The sequence below is a fragment of the Camelus bactrianus genome, chromosome 23 (genome assembly GCF_048773025.1).
Source record: "Camelus bactrianus isolate YW-2024 breed Bactrian camel chromosome 23, ASM4877302v1, whole genome shotgun sequence".
Classification (NCBI taxonomy): Eukaryota; Metazoa; Chordata; class Mammalia; order Artiodactyla; family Camelidae; genus Camelus; species Camelus bactrianus.
Window position 1 is genome coordinate 22,089,596 of NC_133561.1, and position 20,784 is coordinate 22,110,379.

Below are 20,784 nucleotides of genomic sequence, written 5' to 3' on the forward strand. Positions count from 1 at the left end.
TGCATTCATAAACCCAATACAGTTTAATTCTTTTCACAATCAAGGCCTGCCACTTCTAAGATTGTTTTGTTAATGATAAATAAAAGTAAGAATTATTCAGAAGATAAAATACTTCACTGTTCTTTACTGTTGTATATATAATATTGAGCGTCTTGCTATATAAAATATATCCCCAAGAAGTCAAAATATTTAAAATTAGTATATCAAATAAAAATCATAGCTATGTTACTGTTCAGCAACTCCATTCAAATAAACATTGGTATAGCATTCTCAAAACAAAAAACACTGTAGCTGAGGCAAAAGCTTTGAAGTTTGCATTCTGGGCATATAGAACACCTCATTCTCCATCTTGCCACTCTGCTTCAGTAATTTGAATCTGCCACATTTTACTTGAACAAGTATAGCACTCTGCTGAGAATATAAAAAGTTACAAAAAGGCAGTCATAAAAGATTAAACCTTGGTAGGCATGTAAGCTTTCTTTTAATAAAAACAAAAATAGTTATTGTCATCTAGTTAAATAAGTCTCTTGTCATAGAGTGTTCCAGTTATTGAAAAAGGGCCCTTAAAAAATCCAACTGCCTGTATCTTAAAACCCTACCCTTCTTGCCCCACAGTACACACTTGAGGGAAGAGTCATTTAATGTGCAAATTGGCAAAACAAATGTGGAGGAGAGGGGACTTGTTGAAATGACGTGCCCAATCAATTCTTGGTTTATTCTTTTACAGTATCAACTTCCAAAAATTAAAATAACCAAAGTAGTCCTAAAAATACACAAAAACAGACCTTCATCTTTGCATTCCTTTCCCAATAAACACAAAAAGTATATACAGCATGTTTAATAATATGCAATATGCAAAAGCTCTGTGTTGCCGTCAGCAACATCTATACCCACCCACCCTCCTTATTCACAAGTGTACTTCTACTAAACACAATTACATCACTAAGCCTGTTAGTTTGAAAGGGTCTTAAATTTGTTAAAAATGGAAAATCTTTGTATAGGGGCTCCACTCATTTGTCTCAAGGTTGTAGACTTCCACTGTATTCAGAAATTCATTGCCATCAAATCCTCCCACTGCATAAATGGTGTTCCCTACGGTTGTGATGCCAGCATTGCTCCTCGGTGAAGTCATGTTTCCCATCATTTTCCACTCGTTTCTGGTTGGATCGTACATCTCCACACAGCTGATGGCATGAGAGCCATCAAAGCCGCCACCTACAAACAGCTTTCCTAAAAGAGAAAAGAGAAGGTAAATCTAGAGGTTATGGAAGAAAAGCCTCTAAATTTGTCTTTTGCCAAAAATTAGTGGTTCTTAGTAGAAAAGCCTGTTCATTTTGTCAAAAAGTACTTGTTAAATGCCTATCAGTGTGGCAAGCACTCTCTAGAAGCTGAGGATACAGATGGAATAAAATTGATAAAACCCATTCGAACATGTAAATCAGGCAATTTAAAGGAAGGGGGATACCGTCTAACTCAAGTGTCATCCTCACAACAGTTCTATGTGGTGGTCGCTCTTACTGCCATTTCCCAGACGAGGAAATGAGGAACAAAGCAGCTGGACAGCTCGCCTACAGGCACAGCTAGCAAACAGGGAGCCAGAATAGCTCTGTGCACTGGGAGTTTTGTATTAATCCAGGGCATGAGGGTTAAGATTCAAAAGAAGTTACAGGAAAGCAGGTTTCAGGTAAGTGAACATTTTCTAGAGCTTTCCAACTATAAAAAATGATTTTGGTACAGAAGTTTCCTCTTGGAAATAGACTGAGCTATGACTATTTTTAGATATGTATATGCAGGGCAGTTAATTTAAATTATTTTCAAACAGCTAAAATGCTAGCATTAAATACTCTGTAGCTTAGGAAAAAACTCTTATTATGAATTCTCAAATTCATTATGCCACTTAGCCTGCCTGCATCTATGTACTTGTAAGAGAACTGATACGGCTCACAGCAGGCCGAGGGCTGCAGGCCAGTAGGCTGCTTGCTGGCATGTTTACACACGTAGGCTTTGACCAGCTGAGCCACAAGTTTACTAAGATTCTGCTTTGCTCCAAAAACAAGTCTAACTAAAATCGTTATTGTAATTACATAAATAAAAAAATAGATGTAAAAAGAAAGCTGTGTCTGTATAAAACTAAATTTAATGATTTGGAAAGACTTGTTAACATAGTCAGACTTTTGCTTCCAATTAGGCATGAAGTAGACCAACAATGAGAAAAGACTAGCTATTTAGATGATTTCCATTTCTTCTGTTTTACAAAGCAAGTTCTTAAAATTCTTGCTGTAAAGAAACAAACTCAAACTCCAAGATGATACACTGTGAATATGATTTATGGAAGAAAATGACTTAGAACTTCATTCTGTGAACCCATCTAGAGACTGGTGAATATATTTATGTTATATATCAACTACTAAGTCTGATTAGAAAAGACATTTCTAAAAGACAAATCACTAATCCTCCCAGCGTCAAGAAAGATGGCTGCTTCTGAATTCTTAATTATACAAGTGCAGAGTTACCATGAACATTCTCTTGGAATTCTTTGGAATAAAATCTTGCCACAACCTGCTCCCCAACTCTGCAAATCTCAACACTCACCCCCAAGGACAGCTACTCCAGCTCCTCGCCTGGCCACGTTCATGGATGCAATTAAAGTCCAGGTGTTATTTTCAGGATTGTAACGTTCTACTGTGTTCAGACAATTCCAAGACTCTGCGCCTCCGATTATGTATAAATAACCACCAAGCTCACAGACTGCAGACTGATGTCTACCTATAAAATCAAGTCAAATCAAAATTGTTACTGTATCTCCCGTAACTGTAAGTGTGCACTACACATTCCAGTGATTCAAAGGTCTTAAAAAAAAAAAGAAAGAAAAGAAAACTTACGAATGTTAAGAGGAGCACAGCTTGTCCATGACTTTGTTACAGGATCAAATACATCACAATTTTTCAGTCCTTTTTGACCATATGGATCTGAGCCACCAACGATGTATAATTTCCCATTCAGAGCACATACTCCTATGTGAGTATAAAATAAAGTTATAAATTGATAACTTAATTATCATATTTGAATGCTGATTATCTCAGCAGAAAAGTATTATTACCTGCATTACAACGGTTAGTTCTCAATTCAGGAACAGGAGTCCAGTCATCTATGTTTGGATCATACATCTCTCCACAACTCAGGTCATCTGAGTGGCCATTCGATCCACCCACCACATAGAGCTGGCCCTACACCAAAAGTGAGAGATCAGCATTTCTGCCATCCTGAAGTTATTAGAAAAAGCCAAGTGTGTGCTGCTGCTTCCTGCAGCATAATGCACTTACCATGAGTACGGCCATTTGAAATCGGGCTCTTGGTGTTCTCATGGGAGCAAGAAATGACCAATGATCTGTATGTGGGTCATAGCATTCAACTGTTCGAAGACACTCTTCTCTGTTATAGCCACCTGGTAAAAGAACCACATAGAGTTATGTTTGAAATATTAACTGGACCAGGGTTTCTGGTCCAGAATAGTTTAAGTAAGCTGCACAAATGAGAAAAAGAATTTTTTATCTACAAATAATAAGGCCCGGTTAGTTGATGTTTTAAGTAAGAGCTTGTAATAGCTGAATGACAACATTATCAGTGTAAGCAAATTGCACTTGTCTTGGCTTGAAAATTAGGAAAGAACAATTTATCCACTTTATACTTTTTAATTAAAGAAATCAGAGACAGACATTAACTTGAAGGCTAGGCAATGTAACAGTACTGACTTTTTATTTCTGTCTTCTTTGAATGAGGTAAAGTGGAATGCCATGGAAGAAGGCATATCAAACTCGGTCTTCCAAAGTGTGCATGTCACAAGCAAGCATACATGTCCACTTAGAAGTTCACCAGGTGAATGACAGATAAGATAAGTCATTCATCCTTGTACTCTTACCTGCAGCTATGAGTTTGCCATTCATCTCTGCTGTCCCCAGGCCAGATCGTGCGTACTGCATCGGAGACATGGGCTTTTCTATTAGCTCATCTGGTTGCATCTCAAAGCTTAAACTTTTAATGAGTTTTGGAGTGCTTGTTGGTGAGCTCTGTGGGCTATTTCGCCCATGAAGGAAAATGACACAGAATATACCATCCAGCACAGCCAGGCACAAGTAAGTGTTATCTGTAAGCACAAGAGTTCTATGTTTAAATATGCAATTCTTATTACTTCTGGTTGCTGTGTGATCCTGAATTGGACTCCAGATTCCAGACAAGGACGACCTGCTACTGTTTTCCAAATTTAGTTGCTTCTGAGCTTTTTCCTCAACTTAAAAGTATTATATGGTTCCACTTAAAACTCCTTCTTAAAAAAGAAATGAATTGAAAATAATCTGACAAGTGAATTACACTTACTTGAAGTCTTTTCCGAAGCAATGATTTTCCACTCATGCTTAGGGCTTTGCACTGTGGCATTTGGAGAAGAGAGACATCCAATGGAACTGCTACTTATCTGCTTATGGCCATTCTCACGTGGTGGCTTTTTCTGCAAAATCAAAAGGCAGCTACAGAAACCTAGCCAAAGACCACACCTGGTGTACCTTTGCTCCTGAGCTATTCCACAACACTGAAAAAACACTCAGTACCCTTCACCTATGCGTGACGTTTACAGCACACCTAGTTAACACAAACCACCACCTTCCAACTGACAGACATCACTTCCATCTCCACTTAATAAGGAAACAACTACACCTAGCCTGGTCAAGAAAAAGCTCAAATTCACCAATTAAAAAAACATGTTGTGGATCAAGTATCAGAATACTCAAGGAAGGAAAAAGAGGAACCTCCCCTCATCATCCACATAAGCTCACACAGTCTTTATATTAAGTATAGAGTCTTCCAAAATATGTTATAAATCTAAAATGGCATGAATTAACTGAGAGAATACGTTTAACCCACTATCTCCAAAAAAATGCCGAACTTAACTAAATCATATATACTGGTATCCTTCGTACAATGCCAGCAAAAACTGAGCAGACATATATCCATCCAGTCTCTCTGAAAGTTATTTTATAGGAAAAAAGTAGCAATTACAAGAAATATTTAAAAGTTTATTTCTTTAGGATTACCTTAAAGGTATTATAGAGTGGTTTTCTAGACAAATAAAACATTGAAACACAAAAGTAAAAAATGGTAATCAGAAGTGAATGCAGCAATAATACTAAAAGAACCAAACATTCATAAAAGAATACTCAGGAACACTAAAAGAAGGAGAAATGGGCAAAGTTGCAAATTTTCAAATGATTGTAAGATTACATCGTGTCCTCATGTATGAGTTCCCTTTGATGGGTTTCTTCTAATTGCTTTAGCCCTCGACATGTCCAAAGATATGATCACGGGGAATTAGAAGAGTCAAGACTAACCCTGATAGGAACTGCTGACTGAAAAGGTACCACCCCCAGTACCTGGCCAAGTCTGCTCACCTACTTACTTTGGTCCCTGGGGCCTGAGTCACATAGGTAGGTAGGATCTCTAGTGGAAATTGCTATTTTCTAGTGGAAGAAAAAGTCCATGTAACAACAGAGAAAAAGATTTGGTAGCTACTTGAAGTTGTGAAAAAAACATCAAGTTTGGTGTGGGCAATTCAGCAAGTGTGGTTACAAAATATGTAGGCTATTCTGAAAAAAGGCAGAGAATGTACCATGCTAATGGTTATCACTAAATTCCATTTAGACATTTATTATGTGTCTAGGTATTAGTAGGCACTTTATTCACATCATCTCTCTTAACTCAGTAAGGGCAATATTACCTATCCACTTTATAGATAAAAACATTGAAAATCAGAGAAGATACGCATTGCTTAAGGCAATACAAGTAATACAGAGACTAGGAATTCTACAGCCACTCTTTTATGCTGACAGTCTGTGTCTTCTGCTACTAGGAATTACAGGTACGTAAAACCCTATCCCAACCTGTGGGAAGAAGGGATTCAAAGCAACACAAATTCAGATGCTTACATTAAGAGCTTCTACTGCAGTAAGAAAACTGTTCTGATGCACAGACTATGTAATTGAGAGAATATTAATGTGAAAGAGAAAAGCACAGTGACAAGGAAGACCACTCAGTGTTATGTAACCAACAAGCCGTACATGGAAAAGCTGGTCACCTCCTTTATATTCCTTCTAGGACATTTCAAACCTAATTCTTTACTCTCCTTTATCTTCAAACTTTCCCATATTGACTTGTAACACTCAGCTCACCCACAGGCCCTCACTTTCTTTGCCTCTGACCCCCCGGGGGCGTCCTGGTGGCTCTTTCATTTTCGGCCACCATCACTTTTCAAGCTAAGGGTTCCTTAACCTTAATACTCTTTGGAAACTATACCCACTAAAGGTTACAAAACGGCTTCCTAAAAACCAGCGTAGAGGAGATATCCCTAACCTTTTACATGACCTCCTCGAGAATGATTTGACAAGGTCAACAATTCAGTCCTCCTTCAGAGTTTCTCCCACACTGTTAGCTAGCTCATACAACACAATTTGATTCTGATGGCTTCTTCTCAGTCTCTCTTCTTCTCCCTGAAGCCTAATGTGTCTCTTCATCCTTTTAATTTCATGACCTCTATTCAAGGCATTACCTTTGAACGAGTCATATGTCAGAATCCAAATCACCCTCAAAATTCTTCCTTTTCCTTCACTTTCCTCACCCAATCATGGATGACCTTTGTAACTATAAACATCTAGAGTCCATCCTTTCTCCTTCTTGTCCTTAGGTTAAGCCAGAAGCATTTTTTCACCTGAACTACTGCCTGTAACAGTCTACAAATTGGTCTCACAAACTTTAATCTACCCTTTGTACTTGGCCATAAAAATAGAAGGGATGATGCAATCACTTCGTAAAGTAAAAACAAAAACAAAAACAAAACAAAAAAACCACCACCAATCAGCTGGAATCCCACGATCCAGAGTGCTACCTGATAGTTAACCATCTGTCTAAAGTATGATTAATGGGCATACAGATGTCTGCTGTATGGAAATACCGTAATTCAACCAAGCTCCCTATTGCTGGACTACCACTCAGTTTTTCACTATTATTAAAGTTGTAAAATATATCTGTTCAGATCACTCTACTCCGTTTCCTAAAATTCTTTGAAAGTCCCCCATGTAAAGTATTAGTCTATAAAAATATATAAAGTATAAGCCCCAATCATATGATATATACCTACTTTCCCAGTCTTATGACCTGCAATTCCAAGAGTATCATCCTTGCACAGGTATCCTTTGCTACCTGACACACTTCTGTCCGCTATGCAAACTCTTCTAAATTTTCAGACTGCTCAAACATCACCTCCTTCATGAAATTTCCCTAGTATTTCTCCTTTTGGCTCAACCATGCCTTCCCCTTAATGTCTTTTGCAGATAATTCTTATGTCTGTTTTGTTTTACCTACCCCTGTATGGTCCTGAAAGCTGAAACCGTCCCTTACACACTTTGGTCCCTCATATCTAACATCATGGCCAGCCACTTACCAGGCACTCAACCTCCCCTTGCTCAAAGAGTACTTTAAAAAACCGTCAACTTCAGATGTTTAGCGGTAAGAGGGGAAGTATCCCCAATGTTCAAAATGCAAAACATGAACAAAATTCTCAACTAAGTCAGACCCAAAAACTTCTTGTGAAAATATAATATTCAGCCACTGCTGACACAGAATACCTGATAGTATCACCAAACAAGTTATTTCTGATTCTATCATTTCCCTTCTAATAAAGGAAAATACCGGCTATGTTGGGTCAACTCAGCCTACTTTGTGGTTTACCCCTCACAAATGCAATGCTGAGCTAAAGGCCAGACAGAATACCTACTATATGACCACATACATAAATTTCAAACATAGGCAAACTAATGTAATGCTTCGGAAGTCCAGATAATGTTTCCTCTGGGGTAGTCTGGGGCAGCGCCTGAGAAGAGGCAAGAAGGAAGGCTTCAGGATGCTAGAAATCCCTTAACCCAGGGAGTGTTTAAAACGGTGGGTTCACTATGTGACACTTCTGATTTGTACACTTTTCTCTCTGTTATTTATCCATAAACTAAAAAGGCTTATACCTGAGACTTTTTAAAAAACTGGGTCTAACAGCCATTCTCGTTTAAATTATATTTTGTAATCTAACCAAAATAACAAATAATTTCTATGTTGCTTCATCTTACTGACATCCTTATGACTTGTAAATCCTATTTTATTGAGGAAAAAATCTAAATGGGGTTTCCTAATTTGTATTAAATTTCTTTTTATGTGGCAAAAATGGTAGCAATGTTAAAATATGCCTGTTTCCTCCCACAAATGTTTCTGTTCAGTTATACCAATGAAGTTCTTCCACTTTCCTTTATTAAAGGAAAATCTCAGTATACTATAAAATGCTCTAATCAAATTTTAACCTGAGGTTACCTCAGATGTGCAATGTGTACCTGCACAAACTGAATGTGGTCATCATCACTGCCAAACACCTCAGCCTGTCCATCTAGTAGGTTCCCATCAAGCAGCTTGTGATCAGCTGAGTAGTACAAGGTTTGAACCTGCAAAACAGCAACAGAACACCCATGTGGCTACTGTCTCCATGGCCACTCCACTAGTATGCAGATCACAAAAACGCCTCAAGGTAACCTCCAGTGTGCTTCTTGCGCTTCCTGACATCTTACTCTGGCAGGATCCCGAAGTAAAGAAAATCATGGTGGTAAAAATTTAAAAAAACAAAAATAATTTACAGAATCTTCGAATACTGGCTGAAGAGTCCTTGGCTTGGTTGGCTTGAAAGAAATCTTCATTTTTTCATAGCTTCTATGATACAGCATTAAGAAGAAAAGGCACTAGAGTGCGATATGTAGGCTCTTAAAGAATATACAGATTTACAAGAAAATACGGAATGTGGTTTACACCTTGAAGGTAAGTGGTCTGATGCACATAAACATATTTCTGTCTTGTAGGCAATGTCAATAAAAGCAGATAAAAAAACAAATACAAAAATTCAAACAAGCTATAGAGATACTTCCCTTAACAGATGCAAACACATGGCTAATGCATCTGATTTTCAAGTGGGAAACCACACAGAATTTAAAGGTCATCTGTTAGCCTTTTTAGAGCATAAGGATAACCGTGATTTTAAAGGACTAACAGGTTTGGTGAGCCTTTAGTGGATATGAAAGGCTTAAGTGGAGGGATAAACTCCACTGCTCCATCTGCATACGCTTGATTCCCACCATTTCTCCGTCAATTTGTCTCTTGCGTATTTTTGAAAAGGTAGCCCAAGTTAAGTGAGTGACTGCATGTATGAACAACACCATTGAAAAACACAGAGCTTTCAAGATAAGAATCCTGTAAAGGAGTAAACACCATTAAATCATCATCGTTCTCTGCCCACAGCGGGTTTTTCTTAGGAGAACTGGGGCAGGACTGCTGCTTCTTTACGTGTCAATACACTTGAGGTTTCTTCTTGTGTCTTCAGTCGTGGGTATCCTAGTTTTGTTAATAAACCTATGGGGAGATAAATCAATGGGGAGGAACAACCATTAGAAGCTTTTACCTACTTGTCAAATTTAAAGCAAAAACCTGTGAAGAAAAATTAAGAATCTACAGAAAATTTCAGTACCACCTCCCATTTCTAAAGCAAATTACATGCTACTTTAAAGAAAGTTAACAGCACATAATAAGCAAAGAAATAAAAAAAAAAAAAAAAAAAAAAGAAAAGCAGAAGACCAAACTGAACAGTTCATTCAGCTCACCTGGACACCCCCCCTGTTTCTCAGCTTAGGGGTACCTATAGCAAAATTTAAATTCTTTAGGGTCATGGTTATAAAATAAAAGTGAAAGGGAATCCTTCATGTTATAGCAAAAATAATCCTTAAAACTGTTGAATCCCATTTACTTTAAAACTAACCTCTTCCATCAGCTCTTCCAGACTGTCTCCATTCTCCCAGATGCTACGCTGCACCCAGTTGATTACCTTTGTATACAATTTGCCATTGCTGGGCAAGCAAACATTATCTTCGAGCATTACCTCCAACTGGAGTTGGGGAAAAACAAAGACACATGGATCGGTGTTAAGCCTCTAATTCTCAATTTCATTATAAAGCTGTCATAGATGCCTAATTGTACTCCACACATTTACTCTAATTTGTAAGGAAACCAGTAGGAGGAGGAGAAAGAGGAAGAAGAAGAGGAAGAGGAAGAAGAAGAAGAGGAGGAAGAGGAAGAAGAAGAAGAGGAAGAAGAGGAAGAAGAGGAAGAGAGGGGGAGGAGAAGAAGAAGAAAATAAATGGAGGCAGAAAACCACTACAACTGATAACAGTAACAATATCATTGCAATGTTTTATCTTTTCCGTAACCATTACTCACTTGCTTGAAACACAGACAAAGATTATGTGCCTGGAACTAAGTAGTGTATATCTCTTCATAGATTTAACCCTTAAATCTTTAATCTTTCTAGAGTTTACCTTTAGCCGTGGAAGTTTAAGAAATTCCTCCTCTTCTGAAATTTGTAACAAATGCTCCTGAATATAAGCATCAACCTTATTCAGCAAACGGGAGTCTCCCATACAACTTGCAAAGTTTCGGTAAGAGATGCAGCTGGTAACATCCATTCTAGATAGTAAATAATCACCACAAACCTTGGAAAAGAAATACACGAGTGCCAACATTTACATATATTTTATTTAACAAATATTTAATACTTAATGCGTAAGTGCAATGTGAAGAAATAAAGAAATGAATGATAAATAAAAAATCACTGACTTATTAGAACGAGTTTAACAGTGAGAAGAATACAAGTATATAAACAATAAACATCAAAGTATGACACACAAATGTGTTTAAGTTGTTTAAGTAAAAATGCAACAAACTAAATTGGTATAATGCACATGAAATGTCCAGACAAGTATTTCCAACTAGAACGATTAGATAAGGCTTCATAAAGGCAAAATCTGAACTGGGCTCTGCAGGAGAGATGATGTTGAATGCAGACAGGGACTAGGGAAGATGCTGCAATAATTAAGTTTGGCTAGAATAAAAGATAACAAAATCAGGAGATAATTTTGGAAGATTAGCAACTATATGAGAGCCTGGAATGCTAGCCTGAGAGATACGTGCTGTAGCCAGAGGAGTGACATTAGAAGAGGGGCTAAGAAACTTTTCCTTAAAGTGCCAGATGTTAAGTATTTTAGGCTTTTGGGCCATACTTTCTCACAACTACTCAACTCTGTCACTGCAGGTGGAAAGCAGCCACAGCCCGTATGAAAGCTGTGTTGCAATAAAGCTATAAAAACAGGCAGCTGGCTTGAGGCTTGCAGTTTACTCACTCCCACATTGGAGGATTAAATGCTTTTCTTCCTATGAATTATTAAGTACTTTTCAATGGCACTCAATTCTAGCAGGAATACTTTTAAAGAGGAACCAGGAAGTGTAAGAAAACAGAGAACTGAGGGTATGTTACATGATTAACCGAGGAAAACAAGACTATTTTAATTCATGCTCTCAGAGACTGACATAGACACCTGCCAGAGAAGACTATTGGAAGAGCAAGATTTTAGCTCAAATTATCTGAGATGAAGTGTGATCTTGCTGTGTTGCTATAGCTCAACAGTTAAAATTACATACATATTCAGTTCTCTATGGGAAAAAAGGGACATCTGCAAGTTCCTGAGACTGACAGATGTCTTATGACAAACTAATCATATAAAATGGTAACAGTACTCCCAGTGCATGGCGTCTGGTACTCTACCTGCTTTACTCGGTCCATCTTGAGTTTTTTGGCCGCAGAATAAACATCTTTGACTAATTCCTTATCGGCTTTCAACCTATTGGAAAAAAGGTTCTTTATCATTTATCATACCAAGGCCTTAAAACACATACTTAATTGGAATAAATTGAGAGATGTGGAATTTCCCGATGCCATTGCCATTATATGATGTACTTAAAAGAACTTACTGAGCAGTGTAGGCATAATTCAGCAAGACTTCAACAGCTTCTGGATTGAGATCATCAAACTTAACATGAGAAACTCGATGAGGATCACTGTCACTATTAAAGATTTCAAATAAATAAGGACTGCAGCAGGCCAGGACTGCTCTGTGTGCCAACATCTCATGGCCACAGACCTGGAATACAAGGAATTCAAATTAGGAACATTGTGAACTATGTATTTCTCTAGCTAATTACCACATCATATCCTTTATTTTACATTTCTAGGTAAATCATTCTTTTTAAAACTTGTTTCATTAAGAGCAAATCCAAGAACTTAAGGTTTTTAATAACAAAAGATCAATTCTGTAAGTTTCCAAGTAAGTTTTAAATACCTGAAGTCGAACATCACAGAACTGGCCGCTTTTTCTCAGAGCATTTAATTTGGCAACTGAAGACTCAATGAAGTTTTCATCTTCAAACATTAAGTATCCATTGGGAATCATTTTTCCTTATAAATTTGGCTACAGGGCATAAAGAAAAAATTTTTTTTACTTATGAATGGTGAGTTTTTAAAAATATTTTAAAGAGTAACACAGTATCTTTAATTTTCAAATTCCATCCTATCAACAACACATAAAAATTTTATCACACAAAAACATTGCTAAAACACCAAGGCTGAATGTCCAGGCCTTTGTACCCCTATACTTTGGTCATAAGTCTTTTTAAGGATTTATAAATAGTAATTATGGATCCTAGCAATTTTGGTCAGGTTTCCATTCCTATCAGCACATTCACTGTAAAGGGAAAACAAACATAAACCCAGCCCTGCCCAAACCCATACAACGAGCAACCTCCAAGTCTGGAAGGACGTGAGGTGGTCACCACACATAGATTCCTTGGATTTGGGCTGTGATCATTCCTTTACTCACAAATGACACAAACTGATATTTAAGACTAACTTAAATTCTCTTCTTTTTGCAGGTTTCATATATTCTAAACCACTTGTCTCATACAAATACATGATGGAAATGTATGTTCTTTAAAAACTTTTCCATTTCACCTTTTCCTGCCAATAAATGACCAATGGCTACACAAAATGCATCATTAAAAAGCGGTAACATTAGATTTCAGTTTGAAGTAACTGACTTATTTAAATTCAAAGGAGTTTATAGGAAGGAAAAATATACGAAAAAAAAATTTCTACAAATGATTATTGACTTCTCTGCCTTTTAGAGAAATTATGAAAGGATGTTAATGTACTTGGCAGTCTTCAAGAAAAAATGTGCACTGGGCACGGAATATTCACTTACCTACTATCTTGGTGAGTAAAGTATATCTAGGACGTTTTAAATAATCCAAGGACAAGGGAAACTCAGAACTCTGTCAAGGTGTGAAGACAGGTGGTTGAAGTGAAGGCAGAGGTGTCTTAAGCTCTAATGGCAATTCCAAAACTATCAGGCTTGAAAATGATGTAATCAAGTCCTTTAAAGCTATAGACACGAATTTCTTCTGTGATAATCATGCATCATAATCTGTAACAATGACAAATTTTAGACATTCAGAATAATCAAAGACCGTCACTGATCTAGGTAGATCAGATCATGCCAAGTCCTGATCTTGAAAACACTTTGAAGTCAATGGCACAATACAGAAAATAACACGAAAGCAATTAGACATAAACATTTTTATTCAACCTGCAACTACTCAGATGATTAAAAAAAAAATCCTTCCCAGGAAAGCAGGAGCTAGTAACTTTTACCATTTAAATGAGATATTCAAGCACAGAATTAGAGAACAAATATAAATACTGGTTAACTCTAATATGCTTTACTATTAGATTCTGAATAGTATACAAACATGTGATCTGTCTGTTTTACCAGCCAGCAAACCACCTTTGGGCATTATTCCCAGACACGTATACAATGTTACAGCAAACCAGAAATACTGTTTCCCAAAATGTACTCTGCACGTCCCAGCTTCTGTACCTGTGTTCAAGTTGTTTTCTTTCCTTGGAATACCCTTAACCCAGCCTCTGCCAGATGAAATCTTACCTCCATAGAGCCCCTGCAAAATCCCCTCAACTGAGTAGTTGTTTCTTCCTGCCCTCCACACACTGAACCCTCTCTGAAAGTGTGTATGTGTGATCTTCCAGCTAGTCTGTTCTGGGCTGTGTACCTGCTTAGCTTCCTTGATTCAAGGTCTCTTGAAGGCAGAGCCTCTGTCTTTTTTATCTCTGTATCCTTCCCATCTATCAAAACAACTAGCCTAGAAACCTGAATATAAAGATGAGTAATTTGTTGAAATGAACTTAAAAAAAAAAAAAAAAGGAAAATACTAATGCCTGTGCTTTGTATGATCATTTTTCTCATATAGAGTTACTACCACTTTGGTTCAAATCCAGTCTTCAAGGTAATCACATTTAATCCTCCAAACTACTCTTTCCTCCCTCATTCTCACATGTCATCAACTCTAAGTGTCAAAGTCAGATGGTTCTTGTTTCTTAATCACCTGAACTGGCATTGCACCACTAGTTTAGCAAACCAGAATTAAGTAATAATTTGAAAGATTTGCATACTTTTTAAAATGGACATCTTAAAATCACCTGGATTTTCCTTATACATAAATTAAACTCACAATTTTAAATCTAACACTTATGTTAACATGAATAATCCCTTAACCCAGGACCCACTGAAAGCAGTCCAGTTCTAGTTTAACCAATTATTAAGTTTAATACACGCACAATCTGTAAGACAGCGGTATCCCATGCCTTTATTGGTTTCTCCATAGCTTAGGTTTTATTTCAAGGAAACCTGAGTATTCTGACTTAGGTTGGGATTGTTGTCAATGCTTACTCCTGCAATGAAACTACATCATACCATTATATAACTCTGATTTCCTCTGTTCTACCCTTGCATCTAGATTAGTTAATTCAGCTTTTCTTAATATACCAGTTCTAACAAAACAAATGTTTTCCAAGTAACACAATTCTATGTACAGAGAACACACTACCCTAAAACCTGCAAACATCTTCAGCCAAGACCTAGCTCAAGTTAGGAAAATCTATGCAAGGGTGAAAGGAGGAGAACCCTTTATGGAAATACTGTTGGATGTGATTAAAACGTGCCCTTCGGAAAACCAAAAACGTATGGAGATTAAACTTTCACCAGTTTTATTCAGCATTTATTTGTAAACTAGTCTTAATCTAACCAAGAATAATGCATCTGTTTATACAGGCAGACCATGTTTTATTGTGCTTCGCAGATACTGCATGTTCTTGTTTGTTTTTAACAAATTGAAGGTTTGTGGCAACCCTGTGTTGTCAGATAGATGGTCAGCATTTTTTAGCAACAAAATACTTTAAAATCAAGGTATGTATTTTTTTTTTTTGATTCTTATTTTTAACTGAAGTAGAATTAGTTTATAATATTGGTTTCAGGTACACAGCAAAGTGATTCAGTTATGTATGTATGTTGTTTTTAGAGATGTAATGTTTTGGATACCTAGTAGACTACAGTATAGTGTAAACATTAACTTCTATATGTACTGAGAAAATTCATGTGACTTGCTTTATTGCAGCGGTCTGGAACCAAAACCACAGTATCACCGAAGCATGCTTGTATTGATAAATTGAAAGTTCTATCTTAACTTTATTTAGGGAAAAAGGTAACAGCCACCCCCCCCACCCCCCGCTGGTTAAAATCACTTTAGTTCTTTGAAAGAAAATACTGGAGAATCTTTGGAGCAACTCTTAAAGGCATACAAATTTGTACAATATTATTAGTTTTACAACAGAGTGAGTTCCACTACGTAAGTATCGGATGATTTTCTAGTACAGCAAGGTCTTAGTATAAACCTCCCCTAAAGAGGTTAATGTCTCCCGATCAGTACAGTCCCACTTGATTTTAAAAGCGAGCCCAAGCCCACTTGACACTGAAATTAATTCAGTAAACTTACTTTATTAATTACTGTCCTCATATACTGTATGTCCCTACTCTCATCCACCCCCAAGCTGGAGGAGATCACATCAACTTCTGCCTGCAAAACCATGTCTTTCAAAGTTCACATTCACTCTCACTAAAGTTAGCATGGGCAAAGCGAGAGTTTTAAACCATTCCGAAAGTTCGGAGAAGATGTCTGGCCCGTGAAACTCAAGTTCAATAACTGGTGGAATAAAAATGTGGAGAATTTTTTTTATCTTTTGAAAAGCCAAACCAAAAGCCGCAACAACCCATGGTTTTATAGAAGTATAAAATGTAGATTTTATTTGATATTTTAAATACACATTCAACCTACCCACTTTTAAATTAAAACTGAGGTCAAATGCAATATACTCTTGTAAAAATACTTAATATGGCCAGTGCAAAAGGGAAATAGAAAACTCATGAGTAATTAAACTGCTTTAGTAAAACCCAGAAGTCCCCATGTTACTGCACAGCCCCACAAAAGATGAGCTGAACTGAAACACAATTCAACAAGTCTTATCAGAGAACTATAAAAAAGGTAGGCACAATATGACCTTCGAGTAGATTCTTCTCGAGCCTTGAATAAGAGCAAGATAAAACATTATCATCAAACTTCCAAAGCATCCTTAAAACCTCAAGGCAAATTACAAGTATTATTTAAGCTTCAAGGTAATCTTTTGAGAGTAGCCAACTCACACAAAATAGCAATTAACTCCCATTTTTAAAGGACGTACTTTATAATAATACAAAGTCAATCTTTTTAAAACCAGAAGGTATAAATTCCCAATATCTGAAACCATCCATCTGTATCAAAACTCACCAAACTCAGTCACTCGCTCCATGCTTTTTAACCTCATTGTTCTGTAATTCTTTCATCCCACAAACATTTATGGCTCCAAACATATGCCAGGCACAATTTGTAACGGGATGCTCATAACACAGTGGAGTTAACTCCATTCCCCAGCTTTGAACACTCCACAAATCAATCAGAAAGACAGATGAACCAAGCCAAGTGGTGACAATATTCCAGCAAAAGGGAGAAGGATACGAAGGCCCATAGTCCAGAAACTGCAGCTCTCTGAGTTTCAGTGGATTGTAGTTTGCAAGATGCACACGGTAAACAGTAGGGGAGGCAGTAAGAGAGATCAGTACTGAGGTTTAAACAATGTTGGAGAGCAGAATAGGATTTTAGCACGAGGCATAGGACACTAGCAGAAATGTGGGGGACCATCTGAATGACTGAGTAAAATATGGATGCCAGGAAATTAACGAAAGATATTATACACTCTTGATTACCCTAAAGCAGTAAGGATATTTTAGCGTGATATCAAAATGAGTATCAAAATTAGAATTCCCCAAAGCGTGACAGAGTCATTTTTAGTTTGCTACATGCTGAAAATTAAGAAGGAAAAGAGGAATCTGCTTTGGGAACATTACAAGGCTGAGGTACCTGTTGGGCATTCACGTTGATACCAAAAGTGTAGGGATACCGAACTAGGTATAGGTTTAGAAAATCATTTATAAGGTGATAACTGAAGTTTACAAATGAACTTAAGCGTGTGTTTTCGGTGGTTCTAACAAAAATTCAGAAATAACTTCCTTATTTGCCAGTTCCTCCATTTACACCCTCTCATGCTGCAGGGTACGAGGATCCCCAACCTTCTTGCAGATTTGACTATACAATCATACTGCTGAAAAGTCAATGAAATGACTTTTAGGGGTACCCCTTCTTAATATCAATGATTAAGACAATTCGCCAACAGGAAAACATTTTACATTAAAAAAAAATTATTTGCAAGACATTCAATTGCCACCTAACTATTCTTCAAGCAAGAAAAACCAAACCCTACTCCAAAGTAAGTAACCAAAAAGACTACTTTAAAATTAAAACCAAAACCTGGAATGCTTTGTTCTGAGGGATTCCCCCCAAAAGTTAGAAAAACACAACTACAAATTAACATAAATTAAGAAATTACTATTTATTAATCATCAAGGGATATCATCTTTTAGGAAAATACAAAGGAAAAGCATTCTGTATCTCTTTTAGGTCAGTGGCTCTAGTCCAGTTTTAACTCCAGCTACCAAATTATAGATATTTGACAAGTACCCTGGCAGGTGGCATTATACTATTACACTATTCTCAATCCAATTTTAAGTAGTTAGTGTATGCCTCCTCTCCAGATATGCAAATAACAACTGCTCCTTCAGCATCTTTCAGACAGAAGTTTCAGCAGGATTACGCCTAGAGCTATTCATCAGTATTTCGTCATCCTTAAACCAACCTCCAGTATTAGAATTATTAAAAGAAAATGCGGTCGCTGGTAGTTTAGTCCATGCTGTACTTGTGGACCTGTTTATAGTAGTACTAAGCTTACAGAGTTGTGGTTCACTACTGGACAGAAGATCGCCACACACAAGTCCTCAAAGAACAGCTTAATGCCTGGGTGTTCTAATCCTCCATCACTGGCAATAGACGTTAGGAAACAAATATGAACCCTTTGGCCATCTGATTTCTACTTACTAGTTTTGAAACGTCAGCGGTCTCAAACATGTACTGGGGAAAAAGTAAATCTATTTCTGAAGTGTTTGCGGTTCAAGTTTCCTTACGTTCACGTTCACCCCTCAATGATACTGCATGATACCCTCCTACCATCAAGAGCATATAACCTGAGTCCCTTTCCAAGATAAGCAGAAAGACGGAAAAAAAGCAAACCTCTCTGCCGACTTCTTCTGTAAAAAAGTGGCAAGCGCCCCAGAGTCCGTCCGGAGAGCCCTCAGCCCCAGGCCTTCATCCCCGCGCGGCCGGGCCGGCGCCCACTCTGAAGACTGGGAGGCAAGGCGCCCAGCGTCTGCACACCCCCGCCCGGGATTGGCCGGGGCCGCAGTCATTCAGCGCCGACACGTCAGGGCAGTCGCTCCCTCCCTCCTCCCGCCCCCTTCTCCCCGCGCTTGGCAAGAAAAGCGGGCAACGTGGAGCGGGAACAAAGGACCCCGCGGCCCACGGCGATCAGGGGCGCGATGCCACCCTACCCTCTGCCCAGGGTACCGATGGTTCGATGGTTCCCCGCCCACACGCGCCGGGTCCTGAGAGGGCTCAACGATTAGAGTCCGGACCCCGGGCAGACCCCCACGCTAAGCGTCGGTTCCTGACAGCAGGAACGGAGGCTCCCGCGCCCTCCTTCCGGGAGGACATCCCTGGCCCGCGGCGTCTTGGCCCAAGCCCCCGAGGACCCCTCCAGCAAAAACTTCTCGATGCTCCCTCCCCGTTTCCGCGGCCCCAGGGCTCTCCGAGGCGGCCCGCATCCGCCCTCGGCCACCAACGCGACCAGGCAGCCACAGCAGCGCCGGGAGCGCGGGCCCCGCGCGGCGCCGGCGGAGACTTGGGGCTTCCTCCCCCCGGGACCCAGACACCGCCCCGCGCCTCCCACCCCGTCCCCGGACGCCCGCGCCATCCCCCAGCTGGGAGTCCCGCCGCGCCCTCTTCCTCCTCCACCGTCGGTGGAACCAGCGCGTATTACCTGGTTCATCTCTGAAGAGATGGAAAAACTCATCTCTGGAGCTTCAACGGGGAGCAGGAGGAAGCGGGCGGGAATCGGCCCAACGGAAAGCGCCTCGAGGCCGCGGAGGGGGTACGACCGAGCAGAGGGGACGAGCGCACAGTCCGCGCAGGCTGCGAGGAGGGGAGCGCCACCGGGGTTTCGCGGGGACTCGCTCGCCGGCCCTGCCCTGCCGAAGCCGCAGGACCCAGCAGCTCCGAGCGACCGACCTCCACGCGCGTCCCGCAGACACTGCCGCCGCCGCCCGCGCGCGCCGCACCCCCTCGCACGTCACCACGTGCGCCGCCGCCGCCGCAGCCGCCGGCGCCTCCCTGTCGCTTCCTGCCCGACTGCGTCGGCGAATGACCTGCGCGCACCCACAAAATCGCGCCCGCGGCCCCGCCCACCGCCGCCGCTCCGCCCTCCTCCGCCCTGTCCGCTTCTGCCCTGCGCCTCGCAACTAGGTCAATGCAAGGTGATCGCTGGGAGCAGGGCTGCCCCGGGCGCGCCTCCTCCTTATCGCCGCCGTCCCTCCTTGCCTCGACCCGCACCCTCTTTCCGCCCTTTCCGACTGTCCCGGGACTGGTCCCTCCAGCTGCCCTCACCTGTTCTGCCATCCCCTGGGGGCACAATAGCCTGAGAGATCACACTCGGGAGATTAGATTTCTCGGCGTCAAATGTGCACCCAGGCAGCCGCCCTAGACTGGAGCTGGCCGCAGCGGACTTAACGAGCCTGCAGCTGCCGGCCGGCCCTTACCTTTGCTGGGGCAAGGGGTGTGCAGGGTGTGAAGGGGGTTGGGGCTGGAGGCGCGGTGATTGTGAGGAAGAACAGAGGCACGCTGACAGAAGGGCTGGGAGGATTCACTCAGAGAAAACAGCCCGAGAGGTCGGAGGAGGCATAATGTTATGTCAGTGTTGCTGCAAAAGCCTATTTAGTTCTACTTTTCGTCCCAGGATTTTGTTTTGTCCAAGTGCAGCTCTCCGCTCGGAGACACTGAGTCAGTTCTTTGCTGGTCTTGCCCTTTTGTGGAAAAAGAAAACAACCTTGAGACCAGATAGCCACCTTAATTACCCACTGCCCCACCTTGCCCCGGGAACCCGCGCTCTGACGGCAGCTTCATGTGACTCTGAAGGGCACACTGGAAGGTTTCCTAGATTGAGGTGAGAGGATTTAGTGAGGTAAACTTGTTTAGAGTTTGGCAGAGGCTCCAGGTTAATGTCCTGTTGGCTTATCCCGACTTGGTGAGGGCACTTAAGCCGTCTGGGCCTAGCCTTGTTTGTGTTTGATCCCTCGGCTTAATTAGTAGACCTTTCTGGGAGCACTTTATCACCGCTTCCTACCATTCTTTATCGTCACTATTTAGTTTGTGCTTATGGGA

At 40.1% G+C, this 20,784-nt stretch overlaps 1 protein-coding gene across 4 annotated transcripts; it reads right to left on the minus strand.

Annotated features, from left to right (window-relative positions):
• On the minus strand, positions 1–19,766 carry IVNS1ABP (influenza virus NS1A binding protein). Of its 4 annotated transcripts, none has more exons than XM_045509421.2 (16): positions 19,388–19,766; positions 13,218–13,439; positions 12,300–12,428; positions 11,932–12,101; positions 11,726–11,801; positions 10,443–10,616; positions 9,887–10,012; positions 8,421–8,528; positions 7,835–7,915; positions 4,375–4,504; positions 3,920–4,144; positions 3,324–3,445; positions 3,101–3,227; positions 2,883–3,014; positions 2,593–2,766; positions 1–1,230 (listed from the first exon to the last, which is right to left on the minus strand). In XM_045509421.2, exons 3-16 carry the CDS (start codon positions 12,408–12,410, stop codon positions 977–979), a joined length of 2,010 nt encoding a protein of 669 aa, XP_045365377.1. In that variant the 5' UTR covers positions 12,411–12,428; positions 13,218–13,439; positions 19,388–19,766; the 3' UTR covers positions 1–976. The 4 variants fall into 4 exon arrangements, with proteins under 4 accessions (XP_045365377.1, XP_045365375.1, XP_045365376.1 ...); XM_045509419.2 differs by having other exon boundaries at positions 7,820–7,915; XM_045509420.2 differs by lacking the exon at positions 19,388–19,766 and adding an exon at positions 18,583–18,722 and having other exon boundaries at positions 7,820–7,915.
• Between the last annotated feature and the right edge of the window lie 1,018 nt (positions 19,767–20,784).